This window comes from Sprattus sprattus (genome assembly GCF_963457725.1).
Source record: "Sprattus sprattus genome assembly, chromosome: 5".
NCBI classification, from domain to species: Eukaryota; Metazoa; Chordata; class Actinopteri; order Clupeiformes; family Clupeidae; genus Sprattus; species Sprattus sprattus.
In genome coordinates, this window is record NC_137924.1 from 32,612,534 (window position 1) to 32,630,033 (window position 17,500).

Here is a 17,500-nt window from a genome sequence, read left to right on the forward strand (position 1 = left end):
GTGTGTGTGTGTGTGAGAGTGTGTGAGAGTGTGTGAGAGTGTGTGTGTGTGCTACAAAGTAGTGGCTGTTTTATTCTCCCTCTAATGACAGTGAGAGGCGGCCAGAACATTGCCTGTCCTAAACACACAAGGAGAGCAGCACCACAGCCATTTAAATGGAGATTAAATACACAACCCGCAAATGGCTTAAAAACATTCAGTACAGAACTTAACTCTGAATGTATTTAGCTGTGATGACTTTGTATAGGGGTTAGGATTACAATCACAACTGGCAATTCAAAATGCAAAATTTAATTTCAACTTTAGGTTGGTCTGAGGTTCTATTTATGTATTTATTTAAAGCAGGGTTGTTAAAACTGTCAAAAAAGGTGTTTTTTTTTAGTTAGTTTTTTTTACCAAAATGATCTTTGAAGTCGAATGAGTAAATGTAAATGCTATTTGCACCCAGAGATACCCCAGTGTGGTGGCCAATGCCTCTGTGTCCTGAGCGTTACCCCAGAGATGGGAGGGGTGGCCAATGCCTCTGTGTCCTAAGCGTTACCCCAGAGATGGGAGGGGTGGGGTAGGGATGGAGAGAAGAGGAGGCGGTTGCTAGGCGCAGAGGCTCTCTCCGTGCTAAACGAGGGGACAGCTTTAGCCCCAGGTGGGCTTTCTATCTCCCAGATTGCCCTCGTCCCTCACACCCTCCATGCCCCACAGGCCAGGGCTCCGATCTGGGCAGCCAAGGGATGACAGGCTCTGCTGGGCATGAGAGGCCCGAGGTCCCCAGTCCCCCCCTCCTCTCTCCCAGGTAATCCCTGCGGAGGGCCGAGGGACGGGCGAGAGGAGACACGGCCCACTGACCATGCCTGGTGTCAGGCTGAGAGGTCCCTAGTGTTAGACAGGAGGACACACACACACACACACACACACACACACACACACACACACACACACACACACAGCCAAGACTGAGAGAGGTCCCTAGCGTAAGACAGGGGGAGAGGCACACACAAATAAACACACTACACAGCCAATTACACCTCATGACCAGGGTCTAGGGAGCTAAGCTACCCAACACGACTCTTATCATACGCGCACTAGACACACACACACGCAAACACATACACACACACAAAACAACTAACCCACACTTTCACATATGCTCTATATCTTGACACACAGAATCAGAATCTGGCCATATTATACGTTTTCATTTTTTAATTGTGTGATTAACTTTTTATTGACACCATTTTTTACTAACTGCAAAACTAAATGCAGAGGACCTCTGTGCCTAAGTCTTCACTGGAGGATGATCTTCACATCAGGAACAGCACAGTCAAAAGAGAGTGGGTCTGTTCCCATCTACACTAACCCCAAATAGGCACTAGAACTTCATGTTAAAAATGGATTAGGTGATACTCAATCAATCAATCAATCCCCAAATTCACACGCCCTAGACACAGAGCATCAGAATCGGGTCAGGGGTACAGTGTGATGGCGTTATGCCTGTGGCTCTCTAAATAAACACAAAGGAAAATTCTCTTTTTAAATTTTGGTGCCAAAACTGTGCACCATGAAACAACATGTCAGTGGATTGAGGTAGCCAGCATAACTGCCATTTAAATTAATGGGAGACACACAACCACACACACACACACACACACACACACACACACAAATCACACAAAGAACACACACACACACACACACACACACACACACACACACACACACACACACACACACAAACACACACACACACACAAACACACACACACACAAACACACACACCACAGTCGTTCACAGCTAATTAAGAGCACAGCAACACACTGGCGCTTCCCTGCACCTGGACCTGCACCACAACACAACACCTCCATGTGGGACGTTTGCCACTGCCTGAGTAAGCCAGCTGATGCGGTTAACAGTGACTCAGCAAACAGTGACTCAGCAAAAAAAATGCCTTTCTTTCTTTAATCCACACTGCAGAGGAGAGGAGATGGAGATGAGACAGAGAAGAGGAGAGGAGACAGAGAGGAGACGAGCTCGCTGTGGCAGACCTGCTGTCAGCCTGTCAGTCACCGAGGCCTCCAGCATTCATTCATCTCTGCGGATCCGACGCTAAAATAAACACACAGCGGGTTTGATCACAACGCCCCACTCGTCTACGCAAGCCAAAGGTCAGGCTGCCACTGCCTCGTGTTTATTAATATCACTGATCTGAAATATACTCTGAGTAGTTTGAACTCAATCTTGGCATTTGTCTGTGCCTTGTTTTATAATAAACTTATAATAAGAAGAAAGGGCAAAAGATTGTGTTCAATAATACATGATGACAAGAGAGAGGATGGGCATTGGAACCATCACATTACACACCATCGTCTTTGACAGTAACATACTCTATGATGTCTGTGGCAACGGCAAGACTGCCAATTCCAAAAAAATATGTTACCGTCATTCTGCGCTTCACTTTATATAAGCTCAAGTAACTAATGATATTATTAAAGCGACATTATGTAACAATTTCACCTTAGTATAATAGCTTTGGTGGTACACTGATTTGTAATATGGAGAATGGTGTTTGTGCCACTGCCACAGCGTGCCTGGTACACCTGGTATTGCACTATGTAACTTCGGTGGACAGGGCATGACGCCGCTCCGAGAACTATGTATACTTTATGGCACCACCTCACACAACAACATCTAGACCCCTCTGCTAGCTATAAGAAGAAGCAAGCACAGTACTGTCTGTACAGACCTCCTGGCAGAGACGAGATGAGAGAGAAACAGAGGAAGTGAGGAAGAGAAAAAGAGAGTAACTTATACACTTGTCTACGACTCAATGGCTCCAATCAGTGTCAGAGCCGCACTTGATTTGTCCATTCTGGGCTACTGTAGGAATATACCAATGCAACATGGCCGACTCCGTGGGAAGTCGTTCCCGCTCCCTATGTAGATACGAAGGGCTCATTCTACGCTGACAAAAAACAATGATTTATAGAAACAGGTTATTTATTATACACTAATGAAAATAATATATATTATAATTTTAAATACTATATTTTATCTATAGATGCCCTAAATCCTCCACGCAGCACCTTTAAAGCAGAGGCATGACTGAGTTCAGAGCGCTGGGTGCTGCAGATCGAGAGTGTGATCATAGAGTGAGTCATCACACCTCCTCCGGAAAGTTCTCTACTCTCATCCATCATCGCGACTCTTTGGGAGTTGGTGTAGCAATCCGCATGAGAGATGTACCTCACGTCACATCTGCCCAATGATGAATCTGACTTCAAACTCAACCGATATGTCCCTTCTGCTCTTTTTTCACTTGCACACACACACACACACACACACACCCCCCTGCACACACACGCCTCTATACAACCCTCCACACACACACAAACACACACACACACCTCCCTTCACTCTTCTATCTCTGTCATTTTTCTCATTCAGATCATCCCTTCCTTTCCGATTCGTCAGACTGGCGTATGAAGTCATTAATTACCAGGCAGGAAACTGATGGCAGGTGTCAGAGGGGGGCAATGAGTTTAAAGTCACGCAGAGCGGAGGGGAGTTTGGAGGGGGAGACAACGTTGAAGGTGGAAAACTCCAGAGGGACAAGACACTGCCTCATAACCACGACTACGAGAACCAATTTGATGTCATGTTAAGTGTATATTTTCTGATCGCTGCATATTCCATGCAATGCTAACTGTATATTTACTATAAACTGCATATTCAAGAGAAGGTTGAAGAGGGTAATAACTTCACCTTCAAGACCTCAAGGAATGTAATCTCATATTAATTACTGTAAACATTTATAATACTTAATTTTAAGCTACATTTACAGTACATTAAATCTAGTGCATTTATGACACATTATTATTATTTATTATACTGCTCTTAGAATGTTCCAAAAAGTACAGTTGATTTGAATAGGCCATCCCTACGTCATACCCTACATTAATTCCTGCTAATATACCGCTGCGAAAAGATAAGGACCGCTGTCATTGGCAACGGGTTTTGTGCTTCTAATTCACCTCTTTCATATCATTCCGCAAGAAGTCCAGTCATTTTAACGTAACAGACTCATGGTAATTTGAAGTCAGCAAGTAATGGGTTGCTATGCAACACCTGAAACTTCAAAGTTCTATTTGCTTGAAGAACTATTTATTTCTAAACGGGACTCATGAAAAGGCAACTAAAATCATTAAAAAGAGGTATGTTGGAGGAATGTCTTCTATCATTTTTGGCAAGTAACCGTATAATAAGCGGGATAATGTATTGTCCGTCGGACAATACATTATCCCTTACATAACATTAGATATAACTCTATCCATGAGGAAATTAATATGATGGTGTTAATGGTGAGGTTTGATACCGTTACCAAATGTATTCATTTGGGTAAATTAAGTGAGGCTTAAGTGATACCAGGGAGCGGATCTATTCAATTTATCTTCCCTGCAGGCATTGATCTTCTCTGACCACCTCCTCCTGAGGCTGCAAGGCGAGGAAGATCAATGAAGGACTCCCGTCAAAACAGCTCAGGCAAATCCGTCTCCTTTATCCCATCAGACAAAACATGGAGGCTCGTCAAAACATTGAGGAGGCCTCAGAGGAAGCAGACGGGCTGAGAAGAAAAATAACATCCTAAACGAAAATAAGAGACGGACAGGAATGAGGGCGCCAATGGCCTTAAGCTTTCAGGAGTCTGAGTTACAGCTTCTGTCTGAAGTGGTGAGCTTGGGATAGACACAACGCTGGATTTAAACGGCCATCTCTATGATAAGCCCAAATATGGCTGAAAGTATATGGAGATGGCAAAGAGCACGTAAAGGGGTCAGGTATTGATCGGTGCTGTGAGTGGCCCCCAGACGGAGTCCAAAACGGTGAAAATTGATTGAGGGGAGGAGAGAAATCAATCGTGTTTCAGAGGTGGTCCACACAACATAAGCTGAGGCAACCGCAAGAGTGACAGCCTAGATATAGAAAGCGATATGGAGAGAAGAGAGAGAGAAGACACAGGGAGGGATAGAGAGAAGGACGAGTTAGAAGGAGAAGGAGAAAACGTAAATTATTTTTAAAGAGGAAACTGAGAAAGTTTTCCTGCAAGACAGCAGAATCCTGTTTTTGTTTTGCTTTTTTAAACCTGTACACCAGAAGAGATGAGAACCTCTCTCACACACACACACACGGACACACACACACACACACACACACACACACACACACACACACACCCAGAGTACTGTGTATCCAATCAGGGCCCTGTGGGAGAGCAAAGGATTATGGGAACAGATGTAACCTTTCTGGATCACCCCCACTGCTGCTGATGACAGCAGCTATTTTAAACCACACACACACACACACACACACACACACACACACACACACACACACACACACCCCTAGCAAAAGGATCTGGGATGTGAGAGAAGTATGGGATATTTAGGTAAGGCACAAAAACCACACCACTCCATTTCATGCTCTCAGAGGCACAGTACTGAACAAGATGTGTGTGTACATGTTGGTGTGTGTGTGTGTGTGTGTGTGTGTGTGTGAGTGTGTGTGTCCTCCTGCATTTACAGTTTCCGTACACATGCCAGGGAAGATAAAAGCAGGTGTGTTGTCAGCCTGACAACAGTAACCCCTGTCATACATCTCTTTGCTAATGCACACATGGCCCAAACACACACATACAAATGCACACACACGGCCCAGCACACACACACACACGGCCCAGCACACACAAATGCACACAGGTGAGATTAACCAGATATGCTTGGCCAGTCTCAGTTCAACAAAAACACACACATCCTCTCTCTCTCTCTCTCTTCCTGTCTTTCCCACAATTCCATCATCCCTCTTTCTCTGCTCCACATGCAGACTATTTACCAACTTCTCTCCCTCTCTCGCTCTTTCTCTTTCTCTTTCCTTGTTCAATTTCATGAGCTTTAGGTCCATGACAAACCACTCTATGTTATTGCTGACAGGAAAACATGTTACATAGAAAACTCTGTCTCTGTCTTCGTCGCTGTCTCTCTCTCTCTCTCTCTCTAGCCCTCTCTTTGCCCTTTTCTGACCCTTTCTCTCTCTCAATTTCTACTCTCACCTTAATCCCTTTCTATCTCGCTCTTTTTCTTTCTTTCTCTCTTCCTGGCTTTACCATCTCTCTCTCTCTCTCTCTCTCTCTCTCTCTCGCTCTCTTTTCTCCATCCCTCCGTCTCTCTGTCTGCCCAATTCTCCATGCCTGTCTCATGTCTCTTTCTCTCTCCTCCCTCCCTCCCTCTCCCTCACCCTCTCCTCCATCCCTCTGTCTGCCCAATTATCCATGCCCGTCTCATCACCCGTCTCCTCTGTCTCTGTCTCTGTCTCTCTCTGTCTCTCTCTCTCTCTCTCTCTCTCTCTCTCTCGCGCTCTCTCTCTCTCTAAACTCGTGTCCCATCACTGCTCCTGACAGTGTAACCAATGCACTAATCACACAGGCCCCACACAAACCTGCCTACATTTAAGAGGGGCGTGCATGCTGTGTGTGTGTGTGTGTGTGTATGTGTGTGTGTGTGTGAAGGGGGACGGGTAGAGGTGACAGAGGGTATGGAAGAAGCAGGAAAAGATAGTGTGACAAAGTGAAAGAGACATAAAAATAGCTACAGATACAGCATGATGGACAACAGGAAAACAGTAGAGAGAGAGAGAGAGAACGAGAGAAAGAGAGAAAGAGAGCACATAAGACAGAGATAGGATCAGAAAGAGAGACATAAAGGGAGAGAGGGATGTCGGGATCCATTTAATAACTCTTAGGTAGAGGGGAAAGAAACGACACGTGTGTGTGTGTGTGTGGGGTGGGGGGGGGTTCACATGGGGGGTCAGATGTCACCTGCTGCAGCCACCACCCCCATATTTAAGGTCTTGATCCCAGGGGCACTACTCTTTGAGGCCTAAACCAACTCACTGACATGTTTTATGGTGTGTGTGTGTGTGTGTGTGTGTGTGTGTGTGTGTGTGTGTGTGTGTGTGTGTGAGCAAGTCTGGGACTGAAAGGAGCGAGGACTTACGTTTAGAGGTCGAGTAGGAGCACCTTTGAGTTAGGGAGGGGGTGTTGTAGGGTTGAGTGGTGATTGGGGAGGGGGGTGAGAGTCTGAGGCTGGGCTTTGAAGGGGAGCGTCTGACGGGAGAGGGTCATCATGTTAATGATGCGGGGCCAAAGTTCTCTGATAAATCACATGTCTGATACTCCAGTGGGCAGGGGCCAGGGCCGGGGTGGGGGCCGGGGGCAGAACCTGATCTCACATTCCTCTCATTCCAGCCTTTAATGATTTAATTTTTTCCAATGGACGGGGTCGGGCCGGTTTGGTGGAGTGTGTATTTAGATTGGGACAAACGTGTGTATTGCAGTGACTCTGGACGTACTTATGCCCAAATCGCGTAGTCGGGGGTCAAAGTTCAATGCGGATTAGGTAGGGCTTATTTCTAGGATAAAAGACATAAATAAATAACACTATGTGGGGAAACTTCTTTAAGAGTATGATTCAATCCACTATTGTTAGTGCTTAATGGCAGTCATGGCTAAAGGACGGTAAAATCTGGAAAAGGGACAATTCACTTTGCATCTTTACATCACTTTGAATAAAAATCCAAACGGTTACATGTGAAGGTGACCGTTTCCAGCTCTGTGTCCTTTTTAAAACAGCATCACAGATTTCCATCTCAATTCCCTGTATGAGTGAGCAGTGGACGCCCTTCACCCAAGCAGGGAGAGGAAGTTATAACTACCCCACATCCGAGGCGATGCTGAGGACTAATGTTGTGAGAAATTAGAAGTGTTGAGCACAGCGGAGCCGCCTTTAAGGGTAATGCAGGACATGGCGCAGATTACGGCTCGTGATACATGGAAGAGGATGACAGCTTTCGAAACAGTGCCACATCAACAAAACAAATCAGACACTGACGTCTTATCATACGCCTCAGTGGCGGCTTCCAAAAAGAGTTGTTGTTTTTGGAGCAGAAGCTCCTCAAGGTGAACCTGAAAGTCAGTTCTAACTTTCTGGCCATCTGTGGAATTCTAATCATGTAAGAATCATAATGACATGGCTGCTGGAGGGGCTTCTGCATGAGACTGCTAGTTTGGTCCTCTGCCGGTGATTTCAACACATGTTAGACAGCTAGTTTGGTCTTTTACGGCTGATGATTTTAACACATTAGGCCCGTTTGGTCTTCTGCAGGTGATTTTAACACACGTTAGACGGCTAGTTTGTTCTTTTGAGGGTAATTTTAACACACGTTAGACGGCTAGTTTGGTCTTCTGCGGGGGATTTTAACACATTAGGCCAGTTTGGTCTTCTGAGGGTGATTCTAACAAGTGTTAGAAGGCGAGTTAAGTCTTTTGCGGGTGATTTGAAGACGGTTAGACGGTTCATTTGGTCTTGTGCGGGTGATTCTAACGCGCGTTAGACGGCTAGTTTGGTCTTCTGGGGGTACATTTTAAGACATGTTAGACATCTAATTTGGTTTTTGCGGGTGATTTTAACTTGTTATTCGGCTAGTTTGGTCTTTTGCAGGTGACTCTAACACATGTTAGACGGTTAGTTTGGTCTTCTGCGGGTGATTTTAACATGCAAGACGGTTAGTTTGGTCTTGTACAGGTGATTTTGACACGTTACACGGCTAGATTGGTCTTCTGTTGATTATTCTAGCACATGTTAGACGGCTAGATTGGTCTTCTGCGGGTTATTCTAGCACATGTTACGCGGTTATTTTGGTCTTCTGCGGGTGATTTTAACACATGAGGGAAAGGAGTCTGCTCCCCGGGTCAGAGCACTCTCCAGAAAGGGAGTCTGCCTCATTAATGCCAATCGATGGAGCATCCTGGCCCGTGATGAGGGTGTGTCTCCAGCCACATCACTCTCTCCACACACACACACACACACACACACACACACACACTAAACAGAGTCCTGGCCGCAGGGTTGAATACAAGCACTGAATCACTATCTGCTGTTCATAGGATCAATACATTGCAATGATCACACGCTGTGAGACAGGGAAACGGAGGAATAAAGTGAGAGAGAGAGGTAAGGGTGAACGCAATGGAAGAAAAAAGTGTGGAGGGAAAAGTGTGTGTGAGAGGGAGTGGAAGTAATAAAGAAAGAAAAATTACAAATAAAAAATGTAAATCAAGAAGAAAGAAAGAGATTTTGACACACCTTTCTTTAAAACCATCACATACCAATAAAAACACATCATCTGAATCACCAGCTAAATACAAACAGACTCTCTTTTGGTAACTTTTTCTCCCCCCGCACCCCATTTTTCTCCAAACTGATCCAAGTTGTCTGCCAGTCCATAAAGCCCACGCTCAAACCCTGTTCTAGTCTCCTCTAGGCCTACACAGAGCTGTCAAGTCATGAGTGTAGGATGGCTTGTTCCACCAAGACAGTTAGCCAACACAAATCGCTCCCGTCCAGCCTGTCTGTACCCACAACCAAACACAAACAAGGTCTTGGAGAACAGGAACGTCAACCTCCTCAATGTCCAGCCCTTAGACAATGGAAGTAGGGATGCGGAGGGTGTACGAGGGTGTGGGATACTGGTCCATCACTGGAAGTAGGGGTGCACAGGGTGTACGAGGGTGTGGGATGCTGGTCCAACACTGGATCCCAATCAAGGCCAGAATCAGCCCAGAGCTTCCTGCTCTCTGGCAGAACCGTCTAACTGCTATTGGACCAAACAATCTAACTGTTAATGCTCCATCAGGCAGAACCATCTAACTGCTATTGGACCATCAGGCAGAACCATCTAACTGCTATTGGACCATCAGGCAGAACCATCTAACTGCTATTGCTCCATCAGGCAGAACCATCTAACTGCTATTGGACCATCAGGCAGAACCATCTAACTGCTATTGCTCCATCAGGCAGAACCATCTAACTGCTATTGGACTATCAGGCAGAACCATCTAACTGCTATCAGGCCCAACCATCTAACTGCTATTGGGCCCACCCATCTAACTGCCTGATGCTGTGGGAGTTCTGTTCTGTCTATAAATGTAAGGAGAGTAACAAAGCATGTGGTGGGCCTGCTTATCATCCATCCACGACTGTATTTCCTGCTCGGGGTCAAGCATCGTGGCGTCTGCAGAAGTCTTAAAACAGTAACGCTACCTCCTGATAGAAATACACAGAGGGAGGATCTGAACTGTTCATCAGGTGTGCGTGTGTGTTCGTGCTTGCGAATGTGTGTAAATCTTTTGGGTGGTCTCAAGGTGATATGATGTCACAGAGCAGGAGTTCAAGAGCAGTCTTCAATTCATAAAATGTGTGTGTGTGTGTGTGTGTGTGTGTGTGTTTGAGTGTGTATGTGTGTGTGTTCCTAATTCCCCTGCTAGGTGAGTGTGTGCTGAAGCCTGATCTCATCTTGGTCTGGAGTTTGTCTGTAGTCACTGTCAGAAACTCACAGTTTCAAAACTCAGTAACCTTTCTAAGAGACCAACTGCTCTCATCCCAACATTCAGATTCAGATAAACCACATCATTCCACAACTACACCTATGGAAATAGTATCTAAACATAAAGCTTCTTACATTAACCACATCATTACACAACTCCACCTATCGATATAGTATCTAAACATAAAGCTTCTTACATTAACCACATCATTACACAACTCCACCTATCGATATAGTATCTAAACATAAAGCTTCTTACATTAACCACATCATTACACAACTCCACCTATCGATATAGTATCTGAACATAAAGCATCTTACATTTCAAAGCATCAATGAACACTGCCAGTGGACCATCTATAAACCATCTATAAACCATCAATAGACCATCAATAGACCATCTATAACCACCAAGTACATGTCAACTCATCCTGAACTATCACTTATCAACTCAATGTCAAATACCCCAGCCACTTTGTGATCCTGTCCCTGACCTAAACCTCATTCAAAGGCCAGGTTTGACCCTAAACCTCATACGAAGGCCAGGTTTGACTCTAAACCTCATATGAAGGCCAGTGTGGACCCCAATTATCCCAAACGTACAATCTTGGGCCCCCACTAAACCATGTGGCTCTAGTATTTATCATTCATAGATAACAAAGGTGCATCCATCAGCTGAAAGGCCTGCTGCCCAAAAGGTTAAAGCACAAGAACAACCCAAAGAGGCTCTGCTGCAGAGCTTTACGTGCACACATCCCTCATCTCTCTCCACACACGTCCAGGAGTAGACTAGCCCGTCTCAACGTCACGCTTCATCAAACGCAGGCATTCAAACCCACATTCAATCAAACATCTAACTGAGTTAAACATCCAATAAAACACAGCGCTAAACCTTGCCCCGAACATTTCACACTGAACACAACCTAAGGAAAGTGTCCATTGATTTCTAATTGTTTTTTTTCTTTTCTCTCTCCCCGTCTCTCTCTCTTTCCCCATCTCTCTCTCTCCTGTGCAGCTACGCTTGGTGAACTAATTGAGGCAATAAAACAAATTAGTTACGCATAAAATAGCATTACAGCACAGGTGTCAGCCCAGGCCATTCACAGGTCATTCACATAACTACATTACAGAAGAAGAAAGGGGAGCAGGGCGGGAACGACGGACAGATGGATAGAGAGATAGAGAAAGAGAAGGAGAAGTGTTATTAGGTTTGAAAAGATGCCATTCTTTCCATTTCTTCATGGATGGTTGGACTTTCGGCTTCAGTCCCCACGGAATCCCTGGGGTAATCCATTTATGAGTGTGTGGGGGCGGGCAAAGGAGGGGTAGCCGTATGGGGGGTGTCGATTACGGTTGGGCTTCAAGGGTTGGGGGCGTGATGGGGGGGGTGGAGATGACCAGAGGAGAAAAGGAAGGGTGTTGCCAAGTACCACAAACACAAACAAAAGAAAACAAACAGACAAACAAAAGCAGCCGTTACAGCTTAAGTCACGGTTGTGCTATCTAGCTACTGAACCTGAATGATCTGCCATCTTTACGTGGTCTTTCCCAGAAGGCAGAACAAAAATGAGGTCAAACCTGATCTGGCCAACCAAAACTAGTGTAGTGAGGGACTCCCATACCAGGACCAGACCACCGCCAGTTTCCATCCTGGTGTGCTTAGTGGGACTCAGATCTTAACCCACGGGGGGGGGGGCACGACATGACAAGCTGCAAGTTTACAGCTGTGGCGAATGGCAGAGGAATGACAGGCTCAAAGACAACTTTGTCAGCTGACCCTCCTCCTCCTCCTCCTCCTCCTCCTCCTTCTCCTCCCGCTTGATGGAGAGATGGAGTAACTGGACTCCCACCCTGGAATGTGTCAGCATCATGCGTCCTCCCAGAGCTCACGCTAGGAACACGTCTCCACACAGGCACTGCAATTACAGGCTTAGAGTCCAGTTACAGCTAAACCTGACACATCACCAGACATTTACAAGGACACACACACACACACACACACACACGTGCACATACACACACACACACGTGCGCGCACACACTTATGCCAACACACACTTAAATAACCACGGACACACAAAACGTTTAGACAACATACACACATGTAGACTCTCAGAGAATTAATCTCAAATGACACCGACACACACACACACACACACACACACACACACACACACACACACACACAGGAACCTTTAATGCTGTGAACACACAATCAATAGCATACTCTTGATGGATATGTGACTATTCATTTCCATTTCCCATGCCAACACACCATCACATGCAGAAAAACAGCCACTCACACATTTTCCATCTTTCTCTGGTTGGCCTGCTTTTTCACATGTTCACACACACACACACTCACGCTCACACACACATGCTCACACACACATTCTATCGCTCGCACAGACACACACACACACGCGCTCACACACACATACATACATGCTCACACACACACACACACACACACACACACACTGACACACACACACACACACACTGACACACACACACACACACACACACGCTGACACACACACACAGCTCACACACACACACACACACACACACACACACACACACTTTTCATCATTCTCTGGCTCACATACACCCATCATGATATGGACTCATGTTCCTTCTCCACTGGGAGTATCTAAAGCATGTGCATGTAATGTTCTACCTCACACACGCACACACACACACACGCACACACGTTTTCTCCATCCTGAGCGTTTGTGAGAGGGGGCCGTGCTCTCTCAGGTAGAGCACTAATGAGACACACATGTCCGAAGACGAGGCGATGTCAGGCAAGTGGAAAAATGATGTCATCTGACCGCTCAACACCAAGGAGAACTGACTCTGACACACGGACACCATAGAGATACACGCTTACTGATCGATGAGTCGACCAGAGAGATACAAACTTACTGATTGATGAGTACACCATAAAGATACACACTTACTGATTGATGAGTACACCATAGATATACACACTTACTGATTGATGAGTACACCAGAGCTACAAACTTACTGATGGCGAGTACACCAGAGATATACAATATTACTGATCAACGAGTACACCATAGAGATACACACTTACTGATTGATGAGTACACCATAGATATACATACTTACTGATTGATGAGTGCATCATAAAGATACAAACTTACTGATCAAGAAGTACACCATAGATATACACACTTAGTGACTGTTGAGGACACCATAAAAATACAAATATACTGATCGATGGATAGATAGATATACACTTGGCACACACACGCCGTATCACCATAGAGATACAAACATACTGAGTACACACTAATTGATCGTTGAGACTCCAGGGTGTATGAGTCTCAACATATCTGAAAAATTGCTTTGGAGTTTGAAGGAGCTAATGTTTGACTTTGAAGTGTGATATTAAATTCAATGCTACAACGAGTTCCATGCTTCAAATGGAAAGAAAAAAATACCAGTAATGGGATCTGCGGTCAGGACAGTGTTCTGCAGAGACTTCTCAAATGACGCTTGCACAGGCTTAAACATTTGCACATTAAAACTCAATGCGTTTCCCCTGACAAGAAGTGGCAAACCACTGAACTTAATAAATAAATCAACATTGTTAAAAGTTAATATGATGTGCCTTAATATAAACTTTCCCTAGATGACACTGCAGTACTCTTGGACTCAGTGCTGACGAGTTAGCACATTAGCGTCCAATGAGTGTTTTTTATTTTATTTTCCCCCATTAGCAAGCCTTCATTATCCCAGCAGTCAGCTGAGCGAGCGGCTTCATTTTATCCACCATTAACTTTTAAACAAAAGACGAGGTCACCGCACCGCGCCGCGCTGTCGCTAACTGCTCCTGCTACAGACCCCGGTCTCTTTTAAAGAGCGCCCCAGATTGTTTTCGCTTCTCCTTAAATCACACAGCCACCATTAGCTAAGGCTCCGTCAGGCAGCTCAAAGTTAAGTGAGCTGTTTAGTCCCCTCCAGACTCGAGGAGGAAGAGGAGGAGGAGGAGGGCACGCTGGCTGGGTTCCTAAGGACGGTCTGTCTGCCTGGTTTATTAGTACTTGATCGACATCTTCATCGACTTATAAGTCATTTAGTATCACTATTGTTATAATTAAGTGTGTGTACTTATAATAAAGAAATAAATACAAACTATATAGAAGTGTATAGTCACAGTAGCAAAAGTAGTAGTATTAGTAATACTATTTACTCTGAAAGCCTTTTGTTTTAGGCAACATTAAGAAGTACAGCTTACAGTTTAAAAAGGTAAGACTGCTGCCTACAATGGTGGAAACAGGGTTCTAGTCAATGAAAAGGCAGCGGAAATAGAATAGACATGTTAGCATGTGAATCTTAAACATCTGAGAGAATGAAGTATGTGGTGTGTGCGTGTGAGTGAGAGAAAGAGAGAGAAAGCGAGAGAGAGAGAGAGAGAGAGAGAGAGAAATAAAGAGAGAGAAAGCGAGAGAGAGAGAGAGAGAGAGACAGAAAGAAAGAGAAAGAAAGAGAGAAAAAGCAAGAGAAAGAGAGAGAGAGAGAGAGGGAGAAAGAGAGAGAGAGAGAGGGAGAAAGAGAGAGAGAAATCTACTGCACATACTAGATTTGAGGGCGGAGGAGTTGACTTCAATCTCGCCTCCTCTGACTGGCTGGAAGATGGAGAGTTCTGAGTCATAGGGTTCCGGGCTGGGCCGATCCGGCTCGCTGCTCCCAGAGACGCCCGCTGGACTCACAGCTCCTCTCTGCTGGGCCTCCTGCTCCTCATAGACAGCGATCAACTGCAGCGGACACACACACACACACACACACACACACACACACACACACAAGGATAATCATCATTACATGATAAGAGCAGGTCCTCAGAGCCACGCACTATTTTACACTCACACGCATGCGCACACACGTACACGCACAAGCACACAAACGCACACACGCACAGACACACACACGCACTTGCATGTATGCACGCGCGTTCAAGCTAAGGCAAGTACAGCATAGCATGTAGTAACAGAGTGCCAGGAGTGAATAAGTAAGGTCTTAGTAAGGTCAACCTTCCCTGAGGTCAATTTTGAAGAATACTATAGCACAAGATGCACTTACAGAGTGCTAAGGGTGAACACAGTCTACGGTAAAGGTTTAAGTAGTGAAATACAGCCAGACAAACAGCACAAATTGGACCAATCGACCGGCTAGTATATGCCCCGACTATATGTTAACCTCTGTCTGGGGAGCATGCTATAGTGGAGCTATATATCATCTACGCCTCGTCTACATATATGACTTAATCAATATGGCCTCAAGGAAATGGAAATGACAGTTAAGTAGGTTGATTTGTGTCAATTCCAACTCTCTCTTGAAGACCAAGATCCAGTGAACATGTGTGTGTAAAGCCCCTCTGACCCCCTGACTACCACAGAGGCTGCAGTACCAGCAACCTATAGGCCTGTGAAATAAATACAACCAACAGATCTATTAAATAAATACAGCCTACAGACCTATTAAATAAATACTGATTGCTAAACCCCATCAAATGGGCCCTGTCTGAGATTGTTATAAAGCTGGAGTTAAAAAAAGGATAATTTATGTGACAGTTCACCATGATCAGAAGCACCATTGTGATTAAATGTGAAGGCAGTATTTTTAGGATCTAAGGGCAATAAGTCAATAATATTGGAACAGTTTTGTTAAATATTCAATATTATTGAAAAGATATTTTGATAAGATATATGCTGAATATATTAACAACACATAGCAAAGAGAACACATTGCTCAGGGGACACCTTTATATACACCTTTATATATCTCACCTTTATATACCTCAAGGACACCGACTGCTTCACCAGCAACCATCATTAATGTCGTCAGCCATCTTATTTACTTTCTTACAACTTACATTACTGACACAACTTCAGAAGCACCTCATATATACACAATACAACTGTATTCATGTAAACACCATATAACTACACTCATTTTAAACACCATATAACTGTGCTCATATATGCAGAATATAACTATACTAATTTAAACACCATATAGCTGTACTCATATATGCAGAATATAACTATACTCATTTTAAACACCATATAACTGTACTCATATATGCAGACTATAACTATACTCATTTTAAACACCATATAACTGTACTCATATATGCACAATATAACTGTCTCATTGTAAACCAGGTTGTCCTGCCATTCATGAGAATAGCCAAATGGTTAAATCCTTAAAACCTTATAAATAAATACAAAAAAATAAAAAAAATATATATACCAAGACCGACAAAAATAGAATTTTCCAAAGATGAAAAAGGTGTCGTGAACTCTGTTATTCTGCTGTTGTTAAAAATGAAAGCCCTGTTTACATCAATCGTGTCTCTGTTCCACTTCAATCATCACAGAAACTCATTTAATTAAGTAAATCGGTCGATTTAAACAGCTACATTCACAGAACAGAATATACAACGAGCCCATTGGTTTCATTGGAGATTAAACACTTCATAAACAACTCCACCTAGTCACACGGTCAGCCCTGACCTTTCTATGACCTCTGCCTGATTTCATGAAGACCTTTACCTTGTGTATCAGAACGCTGTACAGGACATCCAAGGAGCCGAGCATGGCGAGTGTGTGACGGTGGAGTGTGTGTGGGTATAGGTGCTTGTGTGTGTGTGTGTGTGTGTGTGTGCTCAGCGGCCCAGCTGGTCCATCCGCAGCGTGTGCCCTCGGCGAGTGTGTGAGCGAGAGTGTTAGGCTGTGAGAGAGTGCGTGCCCGCCTGGGTGGGTGGGTGTGTGTGAGTTTGTGTTTTTTAGAGCCGAGCGCTTGCCTGGCCTCTGTTATATACACAGAATGTAAGCCTCTTTCAACAGAGACCACTGACTCTGCATTCAAAACGCCACGGGCGTTCTAGGGGCCTCCATGGGCGTGTGTGTGTCTGTCTGTGTGTGTGTGTGTGTGTGTGTGTCTGTGTGTGTGTCCGGTGTGTGTGCCCCGACACAGCGAGAGGCATAGGAGAAAGAAGACTTTACTGGTAAAGCCAGACGTTTCCTGATTTGG

At 44.7% G+C, this 17,500-nt stretch overlaps 1 protein-coding gene across 1 annotated transcript in view; it reads right to left on the reverse strand.

Annotated features, from left to right (window-relative positions):
* Nucleotides 1-17,500, reverse strand: part of pard3bb (par-3 family cell polarity regulator beta b) — a gene marked incomplete at its 5' end in the record, with an annotated part of 350,920 nt that overhangs the window by 263,657 nt on the left and 69,763 nt on the right. The window contains one exon of the mRNA XM_080839773.1: nt 15,042-15,219. Coding sequence (XP_080695899.1) covers nt 15,042-15,219 — 178 coding nt within the window. The remainder of the gene's footprint in view (nt 1-15,041; nt 15,220-17,500) is intronic.